At 46.6% G+C, this 27116-nt stretch overlaps 2 protein-coding genes across 7 annotated transcripts in view; both read left to right on the top strand.

Moving 5' to 3' along the window:
* Positions 1 to 27116, top strand: part of CUX1 (cut like homeobox 1) — a 465449-nt gene that overhangs the window by 213008 nt on the left and 225325 nt on the right. The gene's annotated exons all lie outside the window — the stretch shown is intronic.
* On the top strand, positions 4498 to 7583 carry LOC105714878 (small ribosomal subunit protein eS27-like). Its single transcript, XM_064375337.1, has one exon. The coding sequence runs from the start codon at positions 5239 to 5241 to the stop codon at positions 5491 to 5493; it is 255 nt and encodes an 84-aa protein (XP_064231407.1). The 5' UTR covers positions 4498 to 5238; the 3' UTR covers positions 5494 to 7583.

The following is a 27116-nucleotide window of genomic DNA, read 5'->3' as shown; positions in this document are numbered from 1 at the left end:
GCTGTTTTTTTTTGAGATGGGATCTGGCTCTGTCACTCAGGGTGGAAAGCAGGGTGGCATGATCGCAGCTCACTGCAAGAGGCGAGGCTGCCTCCCAGGCTCAAGCAATTCTCCCACCTCAGCCTCCCAAGTAGCTAGAACCACAGGCGCATGCCACCACGCCTGGCTAAATTTTTGTATTTTTTGTTAGAGGCAGGGTAATTTCACCATGTTGGCCAGGCTGGCTTCGAACTCCTGAGCCCCAGTGATCCACATGCCTTGGCCTCCCAAAGGGCTGGGATTACAGGCATGGGCCACTACGCCTGGCCTGGAAGTGGTTTTTAAAATATTTTACTCTCATTATGATGTGTTGCTATTAAAAAGGTGATCACGCCTATAATCCCAGCACTTTGGGAGGACAAGGCAGGAAAATACCTTGAGCCCAGAAAATCGAGACCAGCCTGGTCAATAGAGTGAAACCCTTGTCTCAGGCTCATGCCTGTAATCCCAGCACTCTGGGAGGCTGAGGCAGGTGGATCACCTGAGGTCAAGAGTTTGAGACCAGCCTGGCCAACATGGTGAAACCCTGTCTCTACTAAAAATACAAAAATTAGCTGGGCGTGGTGATGTGTGCCTATAATCACAGCTACTCAGAGGCTTAAGGAAGGAAAATCACTTGAACCTGGGAGGTAGGGGTTGCAGTGAGCCAAGATCATACCACTGCACTCCAGCCTGGGTGACAGAGCAAGACTCCATCTCAAAAAAAAAAAATGTAAATAAAAGTTTGAAATATTATAGTGAAATGATTACTTGTAGTTATTATAACAAAATCATAAAATGTAACTCACACTGAAATTAGAGTTATTTATTATCAATTTATTGATTATGATACCTAATTTTGGATGTTTCACAAGCCCAGCAAATTGATGGGTGGTATGGGGGAGGCGTACCCCTAATATTCAGTCAAATTTAAAGTTTATTCTAGTCCAGCAATAATTTAGACAATCCCTTCAGTAAAGTAATACACATACCCTCTAGAAAAATGCTGTCCTCCCACCTGTCTAGCCAATCCTTGCTTCTCTCCCTAAAGAGGGTCGTGGTGTGGAAGGTTGAGGGGTTGAGGGGCTGGCTCAGAGAACTTCTTGGTAGTAGGGGAGCAAGAGTCCTCAGGGAGGAAAATCCTCTTAAAAAAATAACTTGAGTTCTCGTCCAGGCATGGTGGCTCATGCCTGTTATCCCAGCACTTTGGGAGGCTAAGGCAGGCGGATCACAAAGTCAGGAGTTCAAGACCACCATGACCAACATGGTGAAAACCCATCTCTACTAAAAATACAAAAAGTTAGCTGGGCCTGGTGGTGCATGCCTATAATCTCAGCTACTCAGGAGGCTGAGGCAGGAGAATCACTTGAACCAGGGAGGCAGAGGTTGCAGTGAGCCGAGATCGCGCCACTGCACTCCAACCTGGGCAACAAGAGTGAAACTCCATCTCAAAAATAGAAAAGAAAAAGTACAGTAGGCTGATGTGCTGGCTCACGCCTGTAGTCCCACCACTGTGGGAGGCCAAGGCAGGAGAGTCATCTGAGGCCAGGAGTTCAAGATCAGCCTGGCCAACATAGCAAGATTCCATCTCTATTAAATAAATAAATAAATGTGCAACAGAACAAGTTCAAATAGAATAAAGGAAATGATAGATATAATAATAGTAAATATGTTAAGAACAGATATGAATGAAATAGAAAACAAAGAGCCAAGAGAGAAACATTCCAAAAGTTGTTTATTTGAAAATACCACTGCAACGCTGGGCACAGTGGCTCACGCCTGTAATCCCAGCACTTTGGGAGGACAAGGCAGGCAGATCATGAAGTCAAGAGATCAAGACCATCCTGGCCAACGTGGTGAAACCCCATCTCTACTAAAAACACAAAAATTAGCTGGGCATGGTGGCACGCACCTGTAATCCCAGCTACTCATGCTGAGGCAGGAGAATCGCTTGAACCTAGGAGGCGGAGGTTTCAGTGAGCCAAGATCGTGCCATTGCACTCAGCCTGGCGATAGAGTGAGACTGTGTCTCAGAAAACAAAAAAGGAAAATGCCACTGCAATTGACAAACCACTGTACTAATTAAGACAAAAAATCTTAGGAATAAAATTGGGGATGATATTGCAGCTGCTGCCAGAGATTAAAAAGATGATAAGGGAATGTTAATAAGCAACTTTATGCCAATAAATCCTGAAATCGAAAAAGTTTTAGAATTCTGTAGCTACCAAAACTGATTAAAGAAGAAATAGAAAACTTGAATAGCCTTGCAACTGTTACTGAAATATTTCTGTGAGGTCTAGACAGTTCTCTGAGGGAGTGTTATCAATCATTCATGAAATAGAGCACTCTCATACTTAGCAAACTCCTTCAGAAAATAGAAAAAGAGAAAGCATCTGCTAACTCCTTTTATGAGATGAATATAACCTTGATAACAAAACGAGACAAGAACAGTACAAGAAAGGAAAATTAAAAGTCGATCTTACTGGCGAGGCGCAGTGGCTCACACCTCTAACCTCAGCACTTTGGGAGGCTGAGGCGGGCGGATCACTTGAGGTCAGGAGTTTGAGACCAGCCTGGCCAACATGGTGAAACCCCATCTCTACTGAAAATACAAAAATTAGCCAGGTATGGTAGCAGGCACCTGTAATCCCAGCTACTCAGGAGGCTGAGGCAGGAGAATCGCTTAAACCCAGGAGGTGGAGGTTGCAGTGAGCTGAGATCTTGCCACTACACTCTAGCCTAGGCAACGGAGCGAGACCTCATCTGAAAAAAAAAAAAAAAAAGTCAGTCTTACTAGTGAATAAATATGCAGAAGTCTTTTCAAAGGTATTAGTAAATTAAATCCGTCAAGCTCGGAAGCTTGATATATCCCAAGAATGCTGTTTGGTTTTAAAATTTTCAAAATTTATTAATGTAAATCCATGTCACTAGCAGATTAAAGGAGGGAAAAAAATTCAATAGTTATTCCAAAATATTTTGATAAAATTCAAATCCATTCATAATTTAAAACTACCAACAGGCCAGGCATGGTGGATCACTTGTGATCAGGAGTTTGAGACCAGCCTGGCCAATGTGGCGAAACCCTGTCTCTGCTAAAAATACAAAAAAAAAAAATTAAATAAACTGGGTGTGATGGGTGCAGGCCTGTAAACCTAGCTACACAGGAGGCTGAAGCAGGAGAGTCACTTGAACCTGGGAGACGGAGGTTGCAGTGAGCCAAGATCGCGCCACTGCACCTTAGCCTGGGCAACAGAGCGAGACTTTGTCTCAAAAAACAACAATAACAACAACAACAAAAAACACTACTGACAAATTAGGAATACAGGGAAACTTCTTTAACCCAGTAAAAGGTATTTATCAGAAACATACATCAATCATCAGATCCAGTGGTGTTAAAGAACAAATTTCCCAGAAAACCAGGAACAAGACAAGAATACCTGCTGTTGCTGCTTTAATTCACATTGTGCTGGAACTCTTAGCTAGCAGAGCAGATAAGAAAAAGAAATAAAGTACAGATAGCTCTGGACTTTTGATGGCTCAACTTTAGGATGATGCAGAGAAACTCTGCTTTGAGTACCCATACAACCATGCTGTTTTTCATTTTCGGTACAGTATTCAATAAATTCCATGAGCTGTTGAATACTTTATTATAAAATAGGCTTTGTCGTTGGGCACGGTGGCTCACACCTGTAATCCCAGCACTTTGGGAGGCCACGGTGGGTGGACCACAAGGTAAAGAGATCGAGACCAGCCTGGCCAACATGGTGAAACCCTCTCTCTACTAAAAATACAAAAATTAGTCAGGCGCGTGCCTGTAGTCTCAGCTACTCGGGATGCTGAGGCGGGAGAATTGCTTAACGCTGGAGGCGGAGGTTGTAGCGAGCCAAGATCGTGCCATTGCACTCCAGCAGTGAGAGAGCGAGACTGTCTCAACAACAACAAAAAGTCTTGTCTTAGATAATTTTCCCCAACTATAGGCTAATATAAGTCTTCTGAATATATTTAAAGTAGGCTAGGCTCAGCTATGATGTTTGCTAGGTTAGTTTATTAAATGCATTTTTGACACAGTATTTTCAACCTACAGTGAGTTTATTGGGATGTAACCCTGTTGTAGATCCAGCATAAGTATTGCAACAGAAGAAATCAAACTGTCAAAAAAAATTTTTTTTTAATTTAAGAAATTTAAAAATTAAAAAAGCCAGGCATAGTGACTCATGCCTATAATCCCAGCACTTTGGGAGGCCAAGGCGGGTGGATCACAAGGTCAAGAGATCGAGACCATCCTGGTCAACACAGTGAAACCCTGTCTCTACTAAAAATACAAAAATTAGCTGGGCATGGTGGCACGCACCTGTAGTCCCTGCTACTCAGGAGGCTGAGGCAGGAGAATTGCTTGAACCCAGGAGGCAGAGGTTGCGGTGAGCCAAGATGGCGCCATTGCACTCCAGCCTGGGTAACAAGAGCGAAACTCTGTCTCAAAAAAAAAGAAATCAAACTGTCATTTTTCAAGTGAGCCTCAATTATTTAAATAGGTTACTACATACAAAATCAATGCATAAAAGTAATTATATAGCTCTCTATCAGCAGCAAACTTAAAATGTAATTTTTAAAAAGGATGCTACTGGAGATAGTGACACTAAACAAAAGAAAGAAAGAAACAATACCTAGAAATAAATGTAACAATACAATGGAAATCTTTCTGGAGAAAGATGTAACATTTATCTTGGAGGATATTAAAGGAGATTCAAATGGAAACAAAGTATACAAGGAGAGAAATTTCCACTGCTATTGATGCAGTCAGTTTTCTCCAGATTGATCACAGAGTCAGTCATTGTAGTTCCAGTAAAAATCTAAACAAGATTTTTTTTTTTTTGAGACAGAATCTCGCTCTGTCACCCCAGCTGGAGTGCAGTGGCACTATCTCGGCTCACTGTAACCTCTGCCTCCCAGGTTCGAGTGATTCTACCTCATCCTCCTGAGTAGCTGGGATTACAGGCTCCTACCACCACACCCAGCTAATTTTTGTATTTTTAGTAGAGACGGGGTTTTACCATGTTGGCAAGGCTGGTCTGAAACCCCTGACCTCAGGTGATCCGCCCGCCTATTGCAGTGAGCTTTGATGGCACCACTGCCTCCTAGCCTGGGGGACAGAGCCAGAGTCTATTTCAAAAGAAAATTAAATAAACACCTTTCCAGCGGTGGCGACCTACCCACGAGAACATGCCTCTCGCAAAGGATCTCCTTCATCCCTCTCCAGAAGAGGAGAAGAGGAAACACAAGAAGAAACGCCTGGTGCAGAGCCCCGATTCCTACTTCATGGATGTGAAATGCCCAGGATGCTATAAATTCACCACGGTCTTCAGCCATGCACAAACGGTAGTTTTGTGTGTTGGCTGCTCCACTGTCCTCTGCCAGCCTACAGGAGGAAAAGCAAGGCTTACAGAAGGATGTTCTTTCAGGAGGAAGCAGCACTAAAAGCACTCTGAATCAAGATGAGTGGGAAACCATCTCAATAAACACGTTTTGGATAAAAAAAAGAAGAAAGAAAATTAAATAAACAAATAAACTTGTCGGCCCTGGAAAACCAGTTCAGAAATTTTGAAAATAGTTAACATGTGAAAACAACCCAAGTGGCCATCAACAGGAGAAAGAATTATGATAACACTTTGTTGCAACAAAGGATGAATCATAGAAAAGCATATGGATTTATTTACTGAAAGTTATGAGCTCTGTATACCCAGGGCCTCTCCTTCACGAGTACTAAATAAGTGTTGATTGGATGAGTAGGTGGAAGCATCAACCTCATCTTAACAGATGAAAGCACTGAGCCCGAGAGAGGGCCCCAGGTCACACAGGTCATAATGGCAGGACTGGGCCTCGATCCTGGGGCCATCTGGCTTCTCAGAAGTGTCCTCTAACGTTGGTGCGCTCTGATACTGCTTGAGGGGAGGAAGCCATGCATTCACCCCCTCCCGGATCTCAGCCAACCTCCCCAGTCTTTGATTGACACTTTGAGAGGCCGAGGCAGATGGATCACTTGAGCCTAGGAGCTCCAGACTAGCCTGGGCAGCATAGTGAAACCCCATCTCTACAAAAAAATGCAAAACTTAGCCAAGCGTGGTATCACACACCTGTAGTCCCAGCTACTTAGGAGGCTGAGGTGGGAGGTTCATTTGAACCCAGGAGTTGAGGCTACAGTGAGCTGTGATCGCACTATGGCACTCCAGCCTGGGCAACAGAGCAAGACCCCATCTCTCTTAAAAACAAACAAGCAAACAAACGATTGATGTTCATCTCGCCAAAGTGCTCTGCAAACCCTGCCTGAAGCCCCCTTCCCTTCTAACCAGCCCCTCCTAGATAAATTCTGGAGCTTGGTTCATTATCTCCTGTGTACGTCTATCACTGTGTTCGTGCGCTTTGCTACAACTACGATCTGCATCATTGGAAGGAGTGGGACCCAGGTTAACTGTGAATTTCATCACAGTATCACCCGCCGACATGGCCTGAGGGAGGGACCAACGAATGATCTGAAACTTCCCTTTGCGCTGAATGTCTCCCTTGCGTGCAGCACGCTGGCCGCGTTCAGAGCTGCGCGCAGGACGTGCTCTCGGATCCTAAGTTTCACTATCTGGTCTTCATTCAACACAACCTTTTCAGGAGCCTCCTGCTTCCAGCTATGGGCCAAACAGTAGCTAAAGATGTCGCTTTGAATACAGTCCACTAGGACCCTGCTATTCTAATGAAGAGAAACTGATCATAAACACAAAAGGCAATGTTAGACGGTGCCAGGCGCTGCGAGGGAGACGCGCTAGGTGTCTGGGCAGAGCAGGAGGAGGTGGCAGTGGCTTCTTCAGTCAGTCATTCAGGGAAGCCTCTCCTGGGAGGACGACGGGACATCAGAGGGAAGAAGCAAGGAAAACCAGTCATACTCGGAACTGGGAAAGAACGTCGGGAAGATGCGGGGAGCAAGTGCCAGAGCTCTGCAGGGATGGGCTTGCCTGGCAGGGAGCATTACCAAGGAAGTTAGTTGGGCCCGGGTCTTGGCCAGGGCCTTGTGGGCAGAAGCCTTAGGCTTCTTTGTAGGACACCCTTTAGTCTCCCATTTGGACTAGACCCTTTCAAAGGAGTACAGTAGAAAGTAAATTCCCCGTGGGCACCAGCAGTACGATTTGACAGATTCTAATTACATAATGGGGAAATAGAGAAAGTTGCGTGAATTAGAACAACAGGCTATGAATGAGTTAAAAGTGACTGCGAGTCGGCTGCCCATCTTGCAGCCCATATCTGTTGAGCTGTCTGTAACATATTTAAGCATTCAGATCTAAAGGCCGTTGCTAAATAAAGCCAGGGCGTCCATGTGGTTCGCTCCAAAGGACATTTCACAGGAAACCGGTCCAGGCGCTGCTGCCCACCACTTCTGTGACCTTGGGTGAGTCTCGGGGCCTCCTTCTGGCCAACTTTGCTCATCTGTAAAATGCTCGGGTGACCCAGATCCTCCTCCAAGGAGCTCCATTGCTCTGAAACCCCATGAGACCCACCAGAGCAGTACTTTGGTTGACTATCACCAGCAGAACAGAAGAGGATGTTTTTCAGCAATGTGGATCTGTTCAAAAATAGGATGAGCTGGCTGAGTGAGGTGGCTCATGCCTGTAATCCCAGCACTTTGGAAGGCCAAGGTGGGGGGATCATGAGGTCAGGAGTTCAAGACCAGCCTAGCCAACATAGTGAAACCCTATCTCTACTAAAAATACAAAAGAAATTAGCCGGGCACAATGGCGGGTGCGTGTAGTCCCAGCTACTTGGGAGGCTGAGGCAGGAAAATCACTTTTACCCAGGAGGTGAAGGTTGCAGTGAGCCAAGGTCGCACCACTGCACTCCAGCCTGGACAACACAGCAAGACTCTGTCTCCAAAAAAAAAAAAAACAGGATGAGCTGCTGTCTAAGGTAGTGAGTTTCCCATTCCTGGGAGTGTTCAAGCAAGAGCCGGATGACCACCTGCCAGGGAGATTGGGAGATTGTCATCTCTTATCCATTCTTTTTGTTTGCTTGTTTTGAGATGGAATCTCTCTGTGACACCCAGGCTGCATGCAATGGCACAATCTTGGCTCACTGCAACCTCCATCTCCCCAGGTTCAAGCAATTCTCTTGCTTCAGCCTCCCGAGTAGCTGGGATTACAGGCACACACCACCATGCCCAGCTACTTTTTTGTATTTTTAGTAGAGATGGGGTTTTGCCATGTTGGCCAAGCTGGTCTCGAACTCCTGACCACAGGTGATCCGCCTAGTGGTTAGAATTTGGCACTCTCTCTCCCTTTAGGTTTTGGGCCTGAAGTCATTCTGCCCTTAGAGTTTACTTACTAAGGCCTTATGCTTCTAAAACATAGAAGGTAGAGAATGTGTGTATAAGTATGGGTGTGTGTGTGTATATATGAGGGTGTGTTAGGCTGTGTGTGTATGTGTGAGTGTATATGTTTGTGTTAGGCTGTGTGTGTATGTGTGTCTGAGTGTATATGTGTGTTAGACTGTGTGTGTGTATGTGTGTATTAGGCTGTGTGTGTATATATGTGTATATGTGAGTGTGTTGGGCTGTGTGTATGTGTCTGAGTGTATATGTGTGTGTTAGGCTGTGTGGTGTGTGTTTGTATATGTGAGTGTGTGTTAGGTTGTGTATATGTGTGTCTGACTGTATATGTGTATGTTAGGCTGTGTGTGTATATGTTAGGCTGTGTATGTGAGTGTGTATGTGTGAGTGTATATATATGTGTGTTAGGCTGTGTGTGTGTATGTGTGTGTATATGTGTGTATATGTGTGTGTGAGAGTGTATGTGTGTATGTGTCTGAGTGAGTGTATGTGTGTTAGGCTGTGTGTGTGTCTGAGTGTATATGTGTGTGTTAGGCTGTGTGTGTATGCGTTAGGCTGTGTATGTGTGTGAATGTGTATGTGTGAGTGTATATGTGTGTTAGGCTGTGTGTGTGTATATGTGTGTGTTAGGCTGTGTGTGTGTATATGTGTGTGTTAGGCTGTGTGTGAGAGTGTATATGTGTGTGTGTGTTAGGCTGTGTGTGTATGTGTGTGTGAGTGTGTGTTAGGCTGTGTGTGTGTCTGAGTGTATGAGTGTGTGTTAGGCTGTGTGTGTGTGAGTGTATATGTGTGTGTGTATTAGGCTGTGTGTGTGTGAGAGTGTATGTGTGTTAGACTGTGTGTGTGTGTGAGTGTGTCTTTGCACCTATTTCTGTCCCCACGTTGCCTGTACTTGCCTAGTACTGCATTAAGTGAAGTGGGTTTGAAATAAGATTAGAGAAGGTTGGACCAGATCAGTGGTTCCCAGAGCTGCAGCTGGGTCCGACCAGTGCTACCCTGGCTCCATGAGAACTGCTCACATGTTTCCAGAAATCCAGCTCCCCAGGCTCCTACCCTGACATTCCGGTGTAGAAGGCATGGGGTGGAACTGCAGAATCTGTACATTTTTAAAGTCCACCTCTGATTCTCACACAGTGCTAGTTGTAGGAACCACGGGACTCGGTTCCATGAAAGAGGTCTTTCTCCTGGTGACAAGTTCTGTGACTCTCTCTGCCCACTCAAGCTCCTTAGATTGCTGTGTTAGGAGCTCCATGACTTGGCTTTGAAATATTTTTCCAGCTTCAAAGTCCTGGACTTCTACTCAGGCTGAACTGGACTGTGTATTATAAGTCGCCTGAACATACTTTTTGATTTCCTGAAACCTCTGTTATTGTTAAGAGGCTTTTGCTGTTCCCTACCTATAAAACTCAGTTCCATCCTTTAGGGCTGAACCACAAGTCTGTCTCCTTTGATCATCTTCCTGACCACCTCATCCTGTTTCTAACTTTTCCCTCTTTTTTATCCTCAGCTTTATGAAAGTATCATTAACAAAGAAAAGTTACACATATTTAAAGTGTATAACGTGATGGTTTGGGAGGTTTTTTTGAGATGGAGTCTTACTCTATCACCCAGGCTGGAGTGCAGTGGCCCGATCTTGGATCACTCCTCCGCCTCCCGAGTTCAAGTAATTCTCCTGCCTCAGCCTCCTGAGTAGCTGGGATTACAGGTGCCTGCCACCGCGTCTAGCTAATTTTTGTGTTTTTAGTAGAGACGAGGTTTCACCATCTTGGTCAGGCTGTTCTTGAACTCCTTACCTTGTGATCCAGCCGCCTCAGCCTGGCAAAGTGCTGGGGTTGCAGGTGTAAGCCACCATGCCCAGCCTGGGTTTTAATTTTTTGAGACAGGATCTCCCTCTGTCACCCAGGCTGGAGTGCAGTGGCACAATCAGGGCTCACTGCAGCCTCGACCTCCCAGGTAATCTTCCTGCTTTCAGCCTCTTGAGGAGTTAGGACTACAGGTGCCTGGCCCAGTTAATTTTATATTTTTTCAATTTTTGTAAATCCAAAGTCTGGCTGTGTTGCCCAGGCTGGTCTTGAACTCCAGCAGCATGATCTCGGCTCACTGCAACCTCCACCTCCTGGGTTCAAGCAATTCTCCTGCCTCAGTCTCCCGATTAGCTGGGACTGTGGACACATGGCACCATACCTGACTAATTTTTGTATTTTTAGTAAAGACAGGGTTTCACCACTTTGGCCAGGCTGGTCTTGAACTCCTGACCTCAAGCAATCCTCCCACCTCGACCTCCCAAAATGCTGGGATTACAGGCGTGAGCTGCCACACCCAGCCCAGTGTGATGTTTTCATACGTGCATACATTACAAAGTGATTTCCACAATCACACTGACGACATACCCATTAGCTCACAGGTGTGTGTGTGTATGTGTGTATGTGTGTGTGTCTGTCTTGTGAACACTTGAGATCTACTGCCTTAGCAGATGTCATATAGATTATTACAATATTATTAACTGTAGTCACCATGCTGTACCTTAGGTCCCCAAAACCTACTTTTCTTACTTAAGTAAAACTTTGTACCCTTTGACTGGGGGACCTTGAGTACATGCAGATTTTGGTATACACAGGGGGTCCTGGCACCACTCCCCCGAGTGTACCAAGGGATGACTGTGTGTATGTAAAATCACGTTTTCTTTTTTTCTTTACCCATATGTTTGTTGTTGGACGCTTAGGCTGCCTCCATATCTTGGCTATTGTCAATAGTGCCGCAGTGCACGTGGCGTGCAGACAATTCTTCACGATACTGATTTCAGTCCCTTTGTGGTATTGCTGGATCGTATTAATTTTGGGGGGCAACCTCCCTACCATTTCCCGTAATGACTGTGCCAATTCACATTCCCACCGACAGTGTGCAAGGCTGCCCTTTTCTCCACGTCTCACTAGTACTCATGGGTCTTTTTGGTAATAGCCCTTCTAACAGGTATCAGGTGATAGCTCAAATTTGGTTTTGAGTCGAATCTCCCAGCTATGTAATGAGGTAGAGCAGCTTGTCATATACCCATTGGCCAGTTGCATGTCTTTTTTTAGAGAGAGAGTGTCTCGCTCTGTCATGCAGGCTGGAGTGCAGTGGTGAGATCATGACTCACTGTAGCCTTGAACTCCTGGCCTCAAATGATCCTCCTAGCTCGGCCTCCCAAAGCTTTGAGATTACAGGTGTGAGCCACGGCGCCAGGCCTCATGTCTTCTTTTGGGATCCTTTGGGATCCTGTTTTGAGACGGAGTCTTGCTCTGTCACCCAGGCTGGAGAGGCTGGACTGCAGTGGCGTGACCTCAGCCCACTGCAACCTCCACCTCCTGGGTTCTAGCAGTTTTCCTGCCTCAGCCTCCCGAGTAGCTGGGATTACAGGCATGTGCCACCACACCTGGCTAATTTTTTTATTTTTAGTAGAGACGAGGTTTCACCCTGTTGGCCAGGTTGCTCTCAAACTCCTGACCTTAAGTGATCTGCCCGCCTCGGCCTCCCAAAGTGCTGGGATTACAGGTGTGAGCCACCACACCCGGCCACCTTAGCCCATTTTCAGGGTGCTCGTTTTCTTGTTACTGCCTTGTTAATGTTCCCCCTCTTTCCAGCCCACTTTTCTATGAGATTGTACACCTTTTGAGGGCCTAAATACTTTATTCCTTGCCTCATGGAACTGGTTATGTAAAACATTCTTCGCTGAACCTTGCCTTCTTGTGAATGAGTGCTTACCAAGCACTGCGTGCAAGCCTCTACTCCAGTTCCTAGAGGCCCGCAAGAGAAATAGGTCAGTGCGCTGCTGGGAGTAGAGAGAGGTTGTCCGGGTCTTCTGTGGTTTTGGGGCCAGACAGACAACCGTGGAGCACGCCAGGCACTCTGGGGACAGGGTGACGCGTTCTGGCTGGAGGACACAGCGAGGCTTCCCAGAGACCCTAACACAGCCGCTGCCCTTGTCCCTTGCTGGGTGGGAAACTTCCTTCTCACCCAGCATGGCTGTCCGCAGGCTCTTGGGCCTTCTGCGGCAATGGAGGTGACAGTGGTGGCAGCCATGGCGGTCACCTTGGTGATGTGGCTGGTGTACTGTCATTATCTTACGGCAAAACCCACAGGCCTGACACATGCAGTGTCTCCCTGTATGTTCGAGCCATGATGGCTCAATTAGGGAACCGTCCGACTGCGGCTCAGCATTCAGGCCAGCTGCATAATTGAAAGCACATTTTCTCCTCCAAAGCTGCAGCTGGTTTGGTTCTGCTCATGCAGAAAGGGATCTAACCTTGCATAACATAGGAAATGAACAGTTGAGAGAGAAGCCAAATTCAATTTCAGTCAGATATGTTGAGGCTAAGTCCATGATCTATGGAAGCAGGGGCAGGAGCCGTGCGCCTGTGGAAAGGGGCGCTCTCAGCAGTCTATTAATCACGGCCGCCCGCCCGGCGCTGCCGCCACTGCCGGGTGCCACCGCGCCCGCGCGCCCCCTCCGATGCGGGCTGGAGCGCGGCCAAGCACTCCAGAAGTTAACCTCTTAAAGACCCGGAGCTGCTTTCTGTTGAATAAATGTAATTTTGTGGTCAGAAATAAATGCTTGTGATATAGCAGGAGCTTTGAAAACAACGGCGAGCCCGAGCGATTACAAATTGCTCCATGTTGTAGAAGTCAACAGCAGACATCAAAATTCCACGTGGAGGGCAAATTGATTTCAGCCCAGAGTTCTGCAGCTATTCAATAAAAGTCCTATTAAACCATTGTATGTAATGAACAATCCAGAGCAAATCTAATATTTTCAGTGGAGAATTATTTTTAACATCCTCTCAGTAACCGCTGGTAGATTTCTTGGATGTTTACAGATCGAACTCCCCCTCCCAGCTGTCATTTAGCGCCTCCACCGGGGGACCCACACTAGGGACCCCGCTGCCTGCACGGCTCCTGAACACGGGCTCTGGGTCGAGTTCAGGCTGCCAAGGAAAGGTGCATGGGGGGTTTCTGGATCTCCCAGTGCCTGGGATTGTAGTAGGTGCTTGGGAAATGTTTCTTGAATTGAGCTGAACTGAACTGAAATGGATGAGAGAAAGCTCTAAGAACCCTGGAATAACTTAGGAAGATGATGTTGTGGCAAAGTTGACTTAGAATCTGAGACTGAAGAGACCAGCGGGTTGTAGGTAAGGAAACTGAGGTCCCTTGTGATAGACCGATGCCAGCCCCTGTGGGAGTCTGGGCAGGGCTGGCACCCCAGGAAGCCCCAGGGCTTACCCATTTCACTTCCCTTTTTTGTAGACGGAGTCTCGATCTGTTGCCCAGGCTGTAGTGCAGGGGCGTGATTTCAGCTCACTGCCACCTCCATCTCCTGGGTTCAAGTAATTCTCTTACCTCAGCCCCTGGAGTAGTTGGGATTACAGGCACCTGCCACCGCGCCTGGCTAATATTTTGTATGTTCAGTAGAGACAGGGTTTCGCCATGTTGGCCAGCCTGGTCTCGAACTCCTCACCTCAAGTGATCCACCGGCCTCAGCCTCCCTAAGTGCTGGGATTACAGGCGTGAGCCACTGTGCCCAGACCCCATTTTCTGTTTTGTTTTGTTTGTGTTTCTGAGACAGTCTCACTCTATGGCCCAGGCAGAAGTACAGTGGCATGATCATAGCTCACTGCAGCCTGCACCTCCTGGGCTCAAGCAGCCATCCAGCCTCAGCCTCCTGAATGGCGGGACTATAGGTACACACTACCATGCCCAGCTTATTTTTGCATTTATTGAAGAGATGAGATCTTGCTATGTTACCCAAGATGGTCTTCAAGTCCTGGCGTCAAGCAGTCCTCCGGCAAATGCCTCCCAAAGTGTTGGGATTACCGGTGTGAGCCACCACACCCGGGTTACTTCTATGAATAGATGATTGGATAGAGGGATGGATGGCTGGATGATTGGATAAAGGAATAGATGGATGGATGATAGGATAGAGCTATGGAGGGAGGGAGGGAGGGATGATTAGAAAGCAGTATGTGTCTATAAGAATAGATCATTTTCTTTTCCTGGAGTAAAATCATTCAACTTGTAATACTCAGTCATACAGTATTTATTTAACTATTGTGGAATTTAAATTTCTAGGGCATTTTATTTTCTGCAGATCTCCCTGCCCTGGGAAAAACTCAATATGGATGTTAATTAGGTTTTACTAAAGTTCCATCAATTTGTTGCAGTCATTCCTTAAATCAAACTGACACCAAGGACCAGATGGTCAAAGGAAGCCCACGTCCATGTGTGTGGTTCCGAGGAGGGCGCATAGGATGCAGTCTGATAGCAGCTGAGAGCCCTCAGGAGTGGGTTGCTCAGTGTGGAGTATTCCACGTCTCTTCCCTCCCCCAGTCTTTTCCCAACTATGTCACAGCTCCCTTTGCTAATAATATTTTGCACAGCATTTTACATCTACAAAGCACCGTTTCCATGCTCTCGGTCACCCTTCCTCACCACCCTGTGCTGGGGGCATCGTCACCATCCCGAGTTACCAACAGGAGGGGGAGCAGACAGTCTAAGGGGCAAGGGAGGGTTCCCGCTCCAGGCTCCAGCCTCTCCTCCCCCCACCCTCTCCTGGTCCTGTCCTGAAATCTTTGGCTCCCTTGAACCTTGTTATGCGCAGGCCAATGCCACCCTGGAACCACCGCATTCCCACCACCTCTAACAAGTGTCCCCAGCCTGACGGGGTCACACATTTGTCCAGCCACCTGCACAGAAAACCCTCATGGACAGCCCCTCGAGATCCATAGATCAAACAGGGTCTGTCAGTTGGAAGGAGCGTTACTGTTGGAACTCAGGTGTTTGAACTTGGTGTAATATTCATTCCTCTCTCTCTCTCTCTCACACACACACACACACACGCGCGCGCACACACACACACACGACCACTGTAAATCAAATTAAAAACAAATTCAGCCAGGCAAGGTGGCTCATACCTGTAATCCCAGTAATTTGGGAGGCCAAGGTGGGCAGATTACTTGAGATCAGGAGTTGGAGACCAGCCTGGCCAACATGGTGAAACCCCATCTCTACTAAAAATATAAAAATTAACTGAGTGTGGTGGCATGCACCTGTCACCCCAGCTCCTCAGGAGGCTGAGGCAGGGGAGTCACTTGAACCCGGAGGCAGAGGTTGCAGTGAGCCGAGATTGCTCCACTGCACTCCAGCCTGGGTGACAGAGTGAGACTCCACCTCAAAAATAAGTAAGTAAAAGGAATTTGGAGGCCAGACACAGTAGCTCACACCTGTAATTCCAGCACTTTGGGAGGACGAGGCGGGCAGATCATGAGGTCAGGAGTTCAAGACCAGCCTGGCCAACTTTGGTGAAACCCTGTCCCTAATAAAAATACAAAAATTAGCCGGGCATGATGGTGCAACCCTGTAATCCCAGCTACTCAGGAGGCTGAGACAGGAGAATCACTTGAACCTGGGAGGCGGAGGTTGCAGTGAGCTGAAATCGCACCACTGCACTCCAGCCTGGGCAACAGAGCGAGACTCCATCTCAAGGGAAAAAAAAACAAAAGAAAAAAAGGAATTTGCCCTAAAGTCATTAATGTTGAATGTTAGAGCCTGGGTGACAGAGCGAAACTCCGTCTCAAACAAACCAACCAACCTGAGTTCTGTGTCTGTTTCATCTGTGCCCCTGTAAGTATAAACTTCCTGAGCCGTCTCAGTTCCAGTCACTAAGATCCTGCCTAACTGGGGGACAGAATAGGCCTGTCCCTGCCTTGCTGCTGCTCTTTGGCCTTGTCCCCTGCCCCCTTTCCTCAACCACCTACGAGGACCCAGAGTGGCACAGTACTGGGGACAGGAGCTGGGAAAGGCCTGTCGTCATTCACTGATAGTAAGAAATACAGACCCACTCGGAGAAATTTCCTCTGAAACACAGCAGACTCTTAGCACAGCCCTTTGAGCAGATGAAGGAGGGTGAGAAGAAGAGCATCCCTTCGGCTCCAGCTGCGTGCCAGAAGCTTCGCTGATGTTATCTCATTTCATCTGCACAGCAGCTCAGCCCAGAGGGGTTTATGATCACTTCTACGGAGAGGAGAAAATAGGCCCAGAGAGATGAAGTAACTTGCTTGGAGCTTGTCAGCCTTGAGTTGAAACTTGGACTCTGACGTCGAACTCCAAAGCCCATGCTTATTCTGTAAAGCCTGAAAGTGTCTTGGAATTGCTTTAGAAGTAGGAGAAGAGGGAAAACCTTGTGGGATTGCACTGTCTTCCAGCATAACAAGAAAAGAGAAACCAGTTGGGCGCGGTGGCTCACACCTGTAATCCCAGCACTTGGAGAGGCCAAGGCGGGAGGATCGCTTGAGCCCAGGAGTTTGAGTCCAGCGGGGCAATATAGTGAGTCCCCATCTCTACCAAAAAAAAAAGAGAAACCGATGAAATTATCCATAGGTACATAGGAAGGGAGAGAAACCGGTTCCTAAGGCTGTGGGAGGAATGCCGCAGGCCTTCCCTTGAAACAACTTTGCTTTTCAAGGAGCCCGTTGGTGTTTGGGGACTTAAGAGAGCACATGTGGCCCCGCAGTGTGTGGTAGGCATCCCCAGAGAGCACACATCAGCAGATAAAGGAACAAGATAACAGTCTTTTTTTTTTTTTGAGACAGAGTTTCGCTCTTATTACCCAGGCTGGAGTGCAATGGCGCGATCTCGGCTCACCGCAACCTCCGCCTCCTGGGTTCAGGCAATTCTCCTGCCTCAGCCTCCTGAGTAGCTGGGATTACAGGCACGCATCACCATGCCCAGCTAATTTTTTGTATTTTTAGTAGAGAAGGGGTTTCACCATGTTGACCAGGATGGTCTCGATCTCCTGACCTCGTGATCCACCCACCTCGGCCTCCCAAAGTGCTGGGATTACAGGCGTGAGCCACCGCGTCCGGCCTTTTTTTTTTTTTTTTAAGACAGAGTTTTGCTCTGGTCACCCAGGCTGGAGTGCAGTGGCGCAATCTCCGCTCACTGCAACCTCTGCCTCCCGGGTTGAAGTGATCCTCCAGCCTCAGCCTACCAAGTAGCTGGGATTACAGGCGCCCGCCACCACACCCAGGTGATTTTTGTATTTTTAATAGAGAAGAGATTTCACTCTGTTGTCCAGGCTGTTCTCAAACTCCTGACCTCAGCTGATCCGCCCGCCTCTGCCTTCCAAAGTACTGGGATTACGAGTATGGGCTGCCACACCCGGCTAGGAACACAATCTTGTCCCGACACAGGCATGAGGAGGGCTCAGAAGTCTAGCTGGGAGCATTCCTGGCATTCCTCCTGAGGAGCTACCTCTGCTGACCAGGACACCCCCATGGGTATAGGAGCAGACTCCCGGGGTACAGACACTGTTTCCCTTTTCACGCTGTCTCCTGAATTTTCTCCTGGGTTCCTGCTTAGAGGAGCATAGAAAACCAAACCAACAAATCACTGATCTTGGAGTCAGATCCGGATTTGAATCCTGACATCATCATTTGCCAGCATGATCTTGAATATCTCATGCCTACTTTTCTGTCTCATCCATGTAACAGCAAATCTCCCTCGCACAGCAGAGACATTCTATGTGCATGTTTAAAGATCATGGCATGACAGCCATGCTGGTTAGGAGCTGGTAGCTGGTTACTGATCATAGAATCCTCCAAGTCCTTTAACCCCTTCAGTACCATGCTCCCCCAGGATTTAACCTTCTGGGGCTCTCACCGTATCCCTGTCCCAGCCACACTCCAGAGTAACCTCATGTGGGCCATTTGGGGCTGGCAGTTCCAGATTTTTGCCTCTGGCCTGGGCCTGTCATCCAATGTCAGGCCTCCCTGGGGCTCCCACTTTGGGCACCTCACTAACAAATAATCTTCACTTTCCATGTAAACATGGGCACCTCCGTCTGCCCCATTTCAGGAGAGGTAACCAGCCCCTCTCTGGCCAGTCTCCCTGGCCAGAACTCCGGGAGAAGCCACGTTCAGTATTAGAGCCTGTGAATTCTTTTTATTATTATTATCCTTCACTATTATTATTGTGTTGGGCTCTTGTTCAGCTGCCCAGGCTGGAGTGCATTGGTGCAATCATAGCTCACTGCAGCCTCAAACTCCTGGGTTCAAGTGATCTTCCCCTTGTCTCAATCAACCTCAACTACAGGCGCATGCCACCACACCCTGCTAAGACCCTGTGAATTCTATTTCCCTAACCTCACTGGAATCGGCTCCCTCCCCGGCACCTGGCTTCCTCCCTCTCTTTCCTGGACTGCTCTGTTTAACATCAGTTGCCACGTTGTCCTGAGTGATCACTTCATGTCGGTCCTCAGTTGACATCCTCAGGGACTCCCTTGAGCATAAAGCTACCGCCCCCTGGGCGTGGTCCCCTGCACCTCCCTCCACAGGCTGGCCTCTGCCTGCCTCCTCACCTCACGTCTCGCCAGTCACCTCCTCTGCTTCAAGGCACGGAAGGTCCCTGCCCTTCTCTGAACAGGCCACTCTGTTTGAACACGTCTCTCTCTGAACAGCCCTCTTCTCCCCACTGGAGCCCTGTCCCTCCCACCATGAATAAAGATGATCTTTGTCTTCTTTAAAACTTGCCTGAAGTTTGCAAAACACAGGATGCAGGGCATTGCCTCTAATAGCCTATCATTTGTGTTTGAAAAAAAGAAAAAGGGCCGGGCGCGGTGGCTCACACCTGTAATCCCAGCACTTGGAGGGGCTGAGATGAGCATATCACCTGAGCTCAGAAGTTTGAGACCAGCCCCAACGTGGTGAAAACCTGTCTTTACTAAAATACAGAAAATTAGCTGGGCATGGTGGCGGGCTCCTGTAGTTTCAACTATTCAGGGTAGGAGAATTATTTGAACCTGAGAGGCAGAGGTTGCAATGAGCCAAGATGGCGCCACCGCACTCCAGCCTTGGGCAACAGAGCGAGACCGCATCTCAAAAAAGGAAGACAGTGCATGTCTGTAGACGCTTGTAAATGCATAAATGTCTCTGGGAGGATGACCAGGACCATCTGTACCTCCAGGCCAGGCAGCTGGATGACAGGTGGATGTGGATGGGAGGAAGACCTACTTTTCACTATCAAGTCGGTTTCGCTTTTCTTTTCTTTTCTTTTTACAATTAAATGACTTTTGGTGTATTCACCAAGTCATGCAGCCATCATCCTAATTCCACAGCATTTTCATCAGCTCAGAAAGAAACCTCATACTGGCCGGGCACAGTGGCTTATGCCTGTAATCTCAACACTTTGGGAGGCTGAAGTGGGCAGATCACTTGCAGTCAGGAGTTCGAGAACAGCCTGACCAACATGGCAAAACCCTGTCTCTACTAAAAAAGAAACACAAAAAAATTAGCCGGGTGTGGTGGCGGGCGCCTGTAATCCCAGCTACTCCGGAGGCTGAGGCAGGAGTATCACTTGAACCCGGGAGGCAGAGGTTGCAGGGAGCCGAGATTGCACCACTGCACTCCAGCCTGGGCACCAGAGCAAGACTCCGTCTTAAAAAAAAAAAGAAAGAAACGTCATACCCCGTTAGCAGTCACTCCTCATTTATCCCAACCCCAACCCTTAGCTACCATGATGTCCTTTCTGTCGCTATTGATTTGGCCGTTCTTGACATTTCCTATCAATGAAATCAAGTAATATATTAGTTTTTGTTCTGGCTTCTTTAACTTAACCATGGTTTTGATACTCATCTGTGCTCTAGCATAAAGCAGTACTTAATTCCAGTCTTTTTATGGCTGAATAATATTCCATTGTACGGATGCCCCATGTTTTACTTATCCATTTATCAGCCGATGGCCATTTGGAATTTTTTTCCCCACTTATTGGCCATTATGAATAATGCTTCTATGAACATTCATATACAAGTCTTTATGCAGGTAAACATTTGTATCTTTCCTGCCTGTGTACCTAGGAGTAGAATTGCTGGGCAATAGGGTAACTCTATGTTTAACATTTTGAGGAACGGCCAAACTGCTTTCCAAAGTGACCACGAAATTTTACATTCCTGTCAGCAATGTGGGAGGTTCCCAGTTTCTCAGCATTCTAACACTTAGCATTAGTATTATCTGTCTTTTTTCTTTTTGAAAACAGAATCTTGCTCTGTTGTACAGGCTGGAGTGCAGTCGCGTGATCTCAGCTCACTGCAACTTCCACCTCCCAGGTTCAAGCAATTTTCCTGCCTCAGCCTCCTGAGTAGGTGGGACTACAGGCATGTGCCACCATGCCTGGCTAATTTTTTTGTATTTTTAGTGGAGTTGGGGTTTCGCCATGTTGGCCACGCTGGTCTCGAACTCTTGACCTCAAGTGATCCACTCACCTCAGCCTCCCAAAGTGCTGGATTACAGGCCTGAGCCACCACCCCTGGCCTAATTTAGTTACTTTTATTAAATATTTTATTTTTAATTTTTGTGGGGTGATATATAGATATGGGGTGGGGCACATGAGATGTTTTGATACAGGCGTGCAATGTGTAATAATCTCATTATGGAAAATGGGGTATCCATCACCTGAAGCATTTATCCTTTGCGTTACAATCTGATTATACTTCTTTAATTACTTTTAAATGGGCAGTTTAAGTTATTGACACCCTGTTGTGCTATCAAATAATAGGTCTTAATTCATTCCTCCTGGCTTTTTTGGTACCTGTTAACCATACTAGCTTTCTGCCCCACCGCCCCTCCCAGCCTCTGGCAACCATCCTTCTACTCTCTGTTTTCAAGAGTTGAATTGTTTTTATGTTTACATCCCGCAAATATGTGAGAACATGTGATGTTTGTCTTCTGTGCCTGACTGATTGTCTTTATTTACTGAGTTGTAAGAGGACTTTATTCTGGAGTACCTTATCAAAATTTCCATTCTGCACGTTGTCTTTTCACTTTTTTTTTTTTTGAGATAGAGTTCTCACCCTGTTGCCCAGGATGGGGTGTAGTGACACGATCTTGGCTCACTGCAACCTCTGCCTGCCAGGTTCGAGCCATTCTCCTGCCTTAGACTGCTGAGTATCCGGGATCACTGTTGTGTGTGCCACCATGCCCAGCTACTTTTTGTATTTTTAGTAGAGATAGGGTTTTGCCACGTTGGCCAGGCTGGTCCTGAACTACTGACCTCAGATGATCCACCCACCTCGGCCTCCCAAAGTGCTGGGATTACAAGCATGAGCCACCTCACCCAGCCTGTCTTTTCACTTTCTTGGTAGCATCTTAAGCAGCACAGAAGTTTTAAATTTGATGAAATCCAGTTTATCAATTTTTCTTTTGTTATTTGTGCTTTTGCCATCTTACCTAAGAAACCATTGCCTAATCCAAAGTCATAAAGGTTTACATCTGTGTTTTCTTTTAAGAGGTTTTATAGTTTTAGCTCTTACATTTTGGTCTTTGATTTATTTTGAGTTAATTTTTGCATATGGTGTGAGGTAGGGATCAGACTTTGCTCTTTTGCATATGGATATCTGGTTGTCCCAGCACCATTTGTTGAAAGACTGTTCTTTTGCCATTGAATTGTCTTGTCACTCTTGCCAAAAATCAGTTGATCATGATATGAGGGTTCCTTTCTGGGTTGTATTGATCTGCATGTTTATCTTTATGCCTCTACCAGTACTGGTCAATGTAGCTTGTATTTAGTATTGAAATTGGAAAGTGTGACTCTTACAACCTTGTTTCTCTTTTTCAAAATTATTTTGGTTATTTGGGGTCACTTGCATTTTCATATGAATCTTAGAATCAACTTGTCAGTTCCTGCTAAGAAGGAGCTGGGACTAGGCACAGTGGCTCTTGCTTGTAATTTTAACATTTTGGGAGGCCAAGGCAGGAAGATCATTTAAGCCTAATAATTCAAGACCAGCCTAGGCAATATAATGAGACCTCATCTCTACAAGAAAAAATTTAAAGGTTAGCCAAGCATGGTGGCACATTCCTATAGTCTGTTACTCAGGAGGCTGTGGCAGGAGGATCACTTGATCCTGGGAGTTGGAGGTTGCAGTGAGCTGAGGTTGTGACACTGCACTATAGCCTGGATGACAAAGTGAGACCCTGTCTCAAAAAAAAAAAAATCCAGCTAGAATTTTGATAGGCATTACCTTGTATCTGTAAGTCAACTTTGTGACTTGCCATCTTTAAAATATTAAGTCTTCCAGCCCATGGACATTGGCCATCTTTCCATTTAGTTTAGTGTCTTTCAGCAGTGATATATGGTTTTTATAGCACAAGTTTTGTATTTCTTTCTTTCTTTTTTTTTTTTTTTGAGATAGAGTCTTGCTCTGTCACACAGGATGTACAAGGAGATTAATGTTGTTTTCATGCCTACTAACACAACACGCATTCTGCAGCCCATGGATCAAGGAGTAATTTTGACATTCAAGTCTTATTATTTAAGAAATACATTTTGTTTGCTTTGCATAATGATCATAGAACAGTAAAAAAAAAAAAAAAAAAATACATTTTGTAAGTCTATAGCTGGCATAATTGATGATTCCTCTGATAGATCTAGGCAAAGTAAATAGAAATCCTTTCCTTCTGGAAAGGATTCACCATTTTAGATTCCATGAAGAGCATTTATGATTCATCAGAGGAGGCTGACGTAGCAACATGAACAGGAGTTTGAAAGAAATGGATTCCAACCCTCATGGATGAGTTTGAGGGATTCAAGACTTAAGTGGAGGAAGGAATGGCAGATGTGGTAGAAATAGCAAGAGAACCAGAATTAGAAGTGGATCCTGAAGATGGGACCGAATTGCTGCAACCTCATGATCAAACTTGAATGGATGAGGAGCTGCTTCTTGTGATGAGCAAAGAAAGTGGTTTCTTGAGATGGGAACTATTCTTGGTGAACATGCTGTGAATATTGTTGAAATGACAACAAAGAATTTGAATATCCCATAAACTAAGTTGATAAAGCAGTGGCAGGGTTTGAGAGGACTGACTCCCATTTTTTAAGAAGTTGTACTGTGGATAAAAAGCCATCAAATAGCAGTGCATGATACAGAGAACTCTCTTGTTAAAGGAAGAGTCAGTCAATGTAGCCGATTTCATTGTTGTCACCCCAGCCTTTGGTAACCACAACCCTGATCAGTCTAGTAGCCATCAACATCAAGGCAAGACTCTCCACCAGCAAAAAGATTACAACTCCCTGAAGGCTCAGATAATCTTTAGCATGTTTTGGCAATAAAGTATTTTTTAATTAAGGTATGTACATTTTTTTGAGACATAGAGCTGTTGCATACTTAATGGACTACAGTATAAACATAACTTTTGGCCGGGCGCAGTGGCTCACGCCTGTAATCCCAGCACTTTGGGAGGCCGAGGCGGGCGGATCACAAGGCCAAGAGATCGAGACCATCCTGGCCAACATGGTGAAACCCCATCTCTACTAAAAATACAAAAATTAGCTGGGAATGGTGGCGTGTGCCTGTAGTCCCAGCTACTCGGGAGGCTGAGGCAGGAGAATTGCTTGAACCCGGGAGGCGGAGGTTGCAGTCAGCCGAGATCATGCCACTGCACTCTAGCCTGGCGCCTGGCGACGGAGTAAGACTCTGTCTCAAAAATTAAATAAATAAATAAATAAACAAACAACTTTTATATTCACTGGAAAACTAAAAAAATTATCTGACTTTCTTCATTGCAACTTTTGCTTTTTTGGTCATATTTGCCCTCCTGTTATTTATTTATTTATTTATTTGAGACAGTCTCACTCCGTCACTCAGGCTGGAGTACAGTGGTGCAATCTCAGCTCACTACAACCTCCACCTCCCAGGTTCAAGCAATCCTCATGCTTCAGCGTCCCAGTGGCTGGGATTACAGGCATGTGCCACCACACCTGACTTTTTTTTTTTTTTTTGTATTTTTAGTAGAGACAGGGTTTCACGATGTGGCCAGGCTGGTCTCAAACTCCTGACCTCAGGTGATCCGCCTTCCTCAGCCTCCCAAAGTGGTGGGATTGCAAGCGTGAGCCGCCGCACCTGGTTCATTTTTACTTTCTTACAGTGGTCTGGAACTAAACCTGCATTCTCTTCAAGGTACGCCCATTCCTATGTACTGGGGTAAAAAAAAAGAAAGAAAAAGGTATGCCCATATATTGATCTTGCATTGTGCAATCTTGCTGAATATGTAACTTTTATACATTTACAAGTTTTTAAATTGTACACATATATTATTTACTCTCAACAATGGTGATATAATAATCTCAGGTAGGCATTTATCCCCTAGGAAGCCTGTCGCATGCCCCCACTGGGATTTACCCAAGGGAGGTAGGGGAAGGGAGCATTGCCCCATCTTAAGCTTTTTGGGAGCAGCAGTAGGAATCTTGGTCTCCCATAGGATGGGATAGAGCTCTGCCTAGCTCGTTAGCCCCCTTAAACAACTTGATTGACAGAGCGAAGGAACAAGTGAAGCGGGGGGTGAGCAAGACCCCGGCACCTTCTTCCTCTGAAGAGCCCTTCTGCTGCAGGCAGAGCTTTCCCTGCTGTTTAAGCCATGATCTGTCGTCCTGGAGTATTTACCTGTTCATTCTGGTTTTGCACTGTGGGAAGAGAGAAGACAGCTAATCTTTCTTTCCCAAGACAGCCTTTCAGATAGATGTTGACAGCCAGAATGGCAGATGTACTTGGAAGGGCTTTATAAACTCAAGGAGAATAGAAATGCTTGTTGCTGTTTTTATCATCTTGGCTTTTAATCTCGTACTATCCCCTGCCACAGATCTCTTCTGTGGATCCCACACCCTTCCTCCAAGGCGGCAGCTTCTTAGGGGCTTCTCTAGTTTTCCTCTCTTAGAAACTTTGCTAAGTGTGGCTGGGCATGGTGGCTCACGCCTATAATCCCAGCACTTTGGGAGGCCAAGGCAGGCGGATCACTTGAGGTCAGGAGTTCAAGACCAGCTTGGCCAACACTGTGAAACCCCATCTCTACTACAAATACAACAATCAGCCAGGTGTGGTGGCACGCTCCTATATAATCCCAGCTACTCAGAAGGCTAAGGCAGGAGAATCACTTGAACTGGGAAGGCGGAGGTTGCAGTGAGCCAAGATCATGCCACTGCACTCCAGCCTGGGCAACAGAGTAAGATGTCATCTCACAAAAAAAAAAAAAAAAAATGACTGGGCGCAGTGGCTTATGCCTGTAATCCCAGCACGTTGGGAGGCCAAGGCAGGTGGATCACAAGGTCAAGAGATCAAGACCATCCTGGGCAGCATGATGAAACCCCATCCCTACTTAAAAATATATATATATAGCTGGGCATGGTGGTACAGGCCTGTAGCCCCAGCTACTGGGGAGGCCGAGGCAGGAGAATCGCTTGAACTCGGGAGCTGGAGGTTGCAGTGAGCCAAGATCGCGCCACTGCACTCCAGCCTGGCGACAGAGCAAGACTCTGTCTTAAAAAATATATATATATATATATATATAGAAACCTCCAGCTTTGGCCTGCATATGTGTCTGTTTTGGACAGGACCCGGGTCAGTCTTAGTTAACTTCTCATGTTCCGTGTGGCCCGCCAAACCATGCTTTGCTCCTGAAAACATTTTGGAGCTCGACTTCAAATGAGACAAAACTACCCTATCACATCCCTGAAGCTTTGGTTGATTGTTATTGGCCTATAGTCTGACAGAGCACATTGATTTGAAAATTCTTTTAATGGCCTGTGTTTATTTCTAAATCATTAGCTTGTAAATTCCCAGGGTTTACAGGCTACCGGACTGTTCTTGAATATGCTGTCATCACTGTGGTCTTAAACGTTACTTCAGTGTCTTGGTCCTCCAGCACTTTCTACGTGTTGGCTTTCTGCTTGGTTTGATCACGACAGGGAGTAACCTAGGGTGTGGTGGAAAGAAAGTGCCGACTTTGAATTTATTAGCGAAGGTTAGTGTTGTTGACTGTTTCTATTCAGACATAGTTGGTTACTTGATGTAGGAGGTTCTCACATTTATACTCACAGCAGCTCAAGCAGGGAGTTACTACCCTCACTTAGCAGACGAAGAGACCAAGGCTTCAGTTGTTTTTGTTGTTGTTGTTGTTGTTGTTTTGAGACGGAGTCTCGCTCTGTCACCCAGGCTTGAGTGCAGTGGCGTGATCTTGGCTCGCTGCCAGTCCGACTCTAGGGTTCAAGTGAGTCTCTTGCCCCAGCTTCCCAAGTAGCCAGGATTACAGGCACGCACCACCACAGCTGGCTAACTTTTGTATTTTCTGTAGAGACAGGGTTTCACCATGCTGGCCAGGCTGGTATCGAACTCCTGACCTCAGGTGATCCAGCCGCCTTGGCCTCCCAAAGTGCTGGGATTTACAGGCGTGAGCCATTGTGCGCAGCCAGAGGCTTCAGTATTTAAATAACTTGCCTCCCAGTCACCCAGCCAGTGTGTGCTGGAACTAGGATTCAAACCCAAGTCTGTCTTTCCATCAAAGCACATACTCTTTCCATCAGCCACGTGGCCCCCAGGCCCAGTGCGCAATGCTGGATGTTATTATATCCCTAGGAGGGGCCAGGGGCCAGGGGCCAGGTTCTAAGTGGCTTGGTGGGTTTCTGCGTCTGAGAAATGGAGCTGGTGAGATGGCGGTTCCTTCGCTGTTTTCCAAGGGCCGTCGTGGCTTTGATCTTGACAGCAACCAAGATGTATCGCCCCACTTTGCAGATGAAGCAACTGAGGCCCAGAGAGGTTAATTCAATGCTTCAGGCAGTGCACCTGTTTTATATTGGAGCTGGAAATCAAACCCTAGTGTGCCAACAACATACCCAGGCTCTCAGCTGTGCGTGGCGTCGACTTGCCTACCACACGGGCATGGCC

The sequence above is a fragment of the Aotus nancymaae genome, unplaced genomic scaffold (genome assembly GCF_030222135.1).
Source record: "Aotus nancymaae isolate 86718 unplaced genomic scaffold, 86718_ANA_hifiasm-v0.15.2.pri h1tg000012l, whole genome shotgun sequence".
In the NCBI taxonomy this organism is placed as follows: domain Eukaryota; kingdom Metazoa; phylum Chordata; class Mammalia; order Primates; family Aotidae; genus Aotus; species Aotus nancymaae.
Note: the sequence above shows the minus strand (reverse complement) of the source record. Positions and strands in the feature narration are given on the sequence as shown.

Bases quoted from the DNA above. Each gene is read 5' to 3' on its own strand.
- LOC105714878 (XM_064375337.1), top strand. From the start codon at position 5,239: ATGCCTCTCGCAAAGGATCTCCTTCATCCCTCTCCAGAAGAGGAGAAG.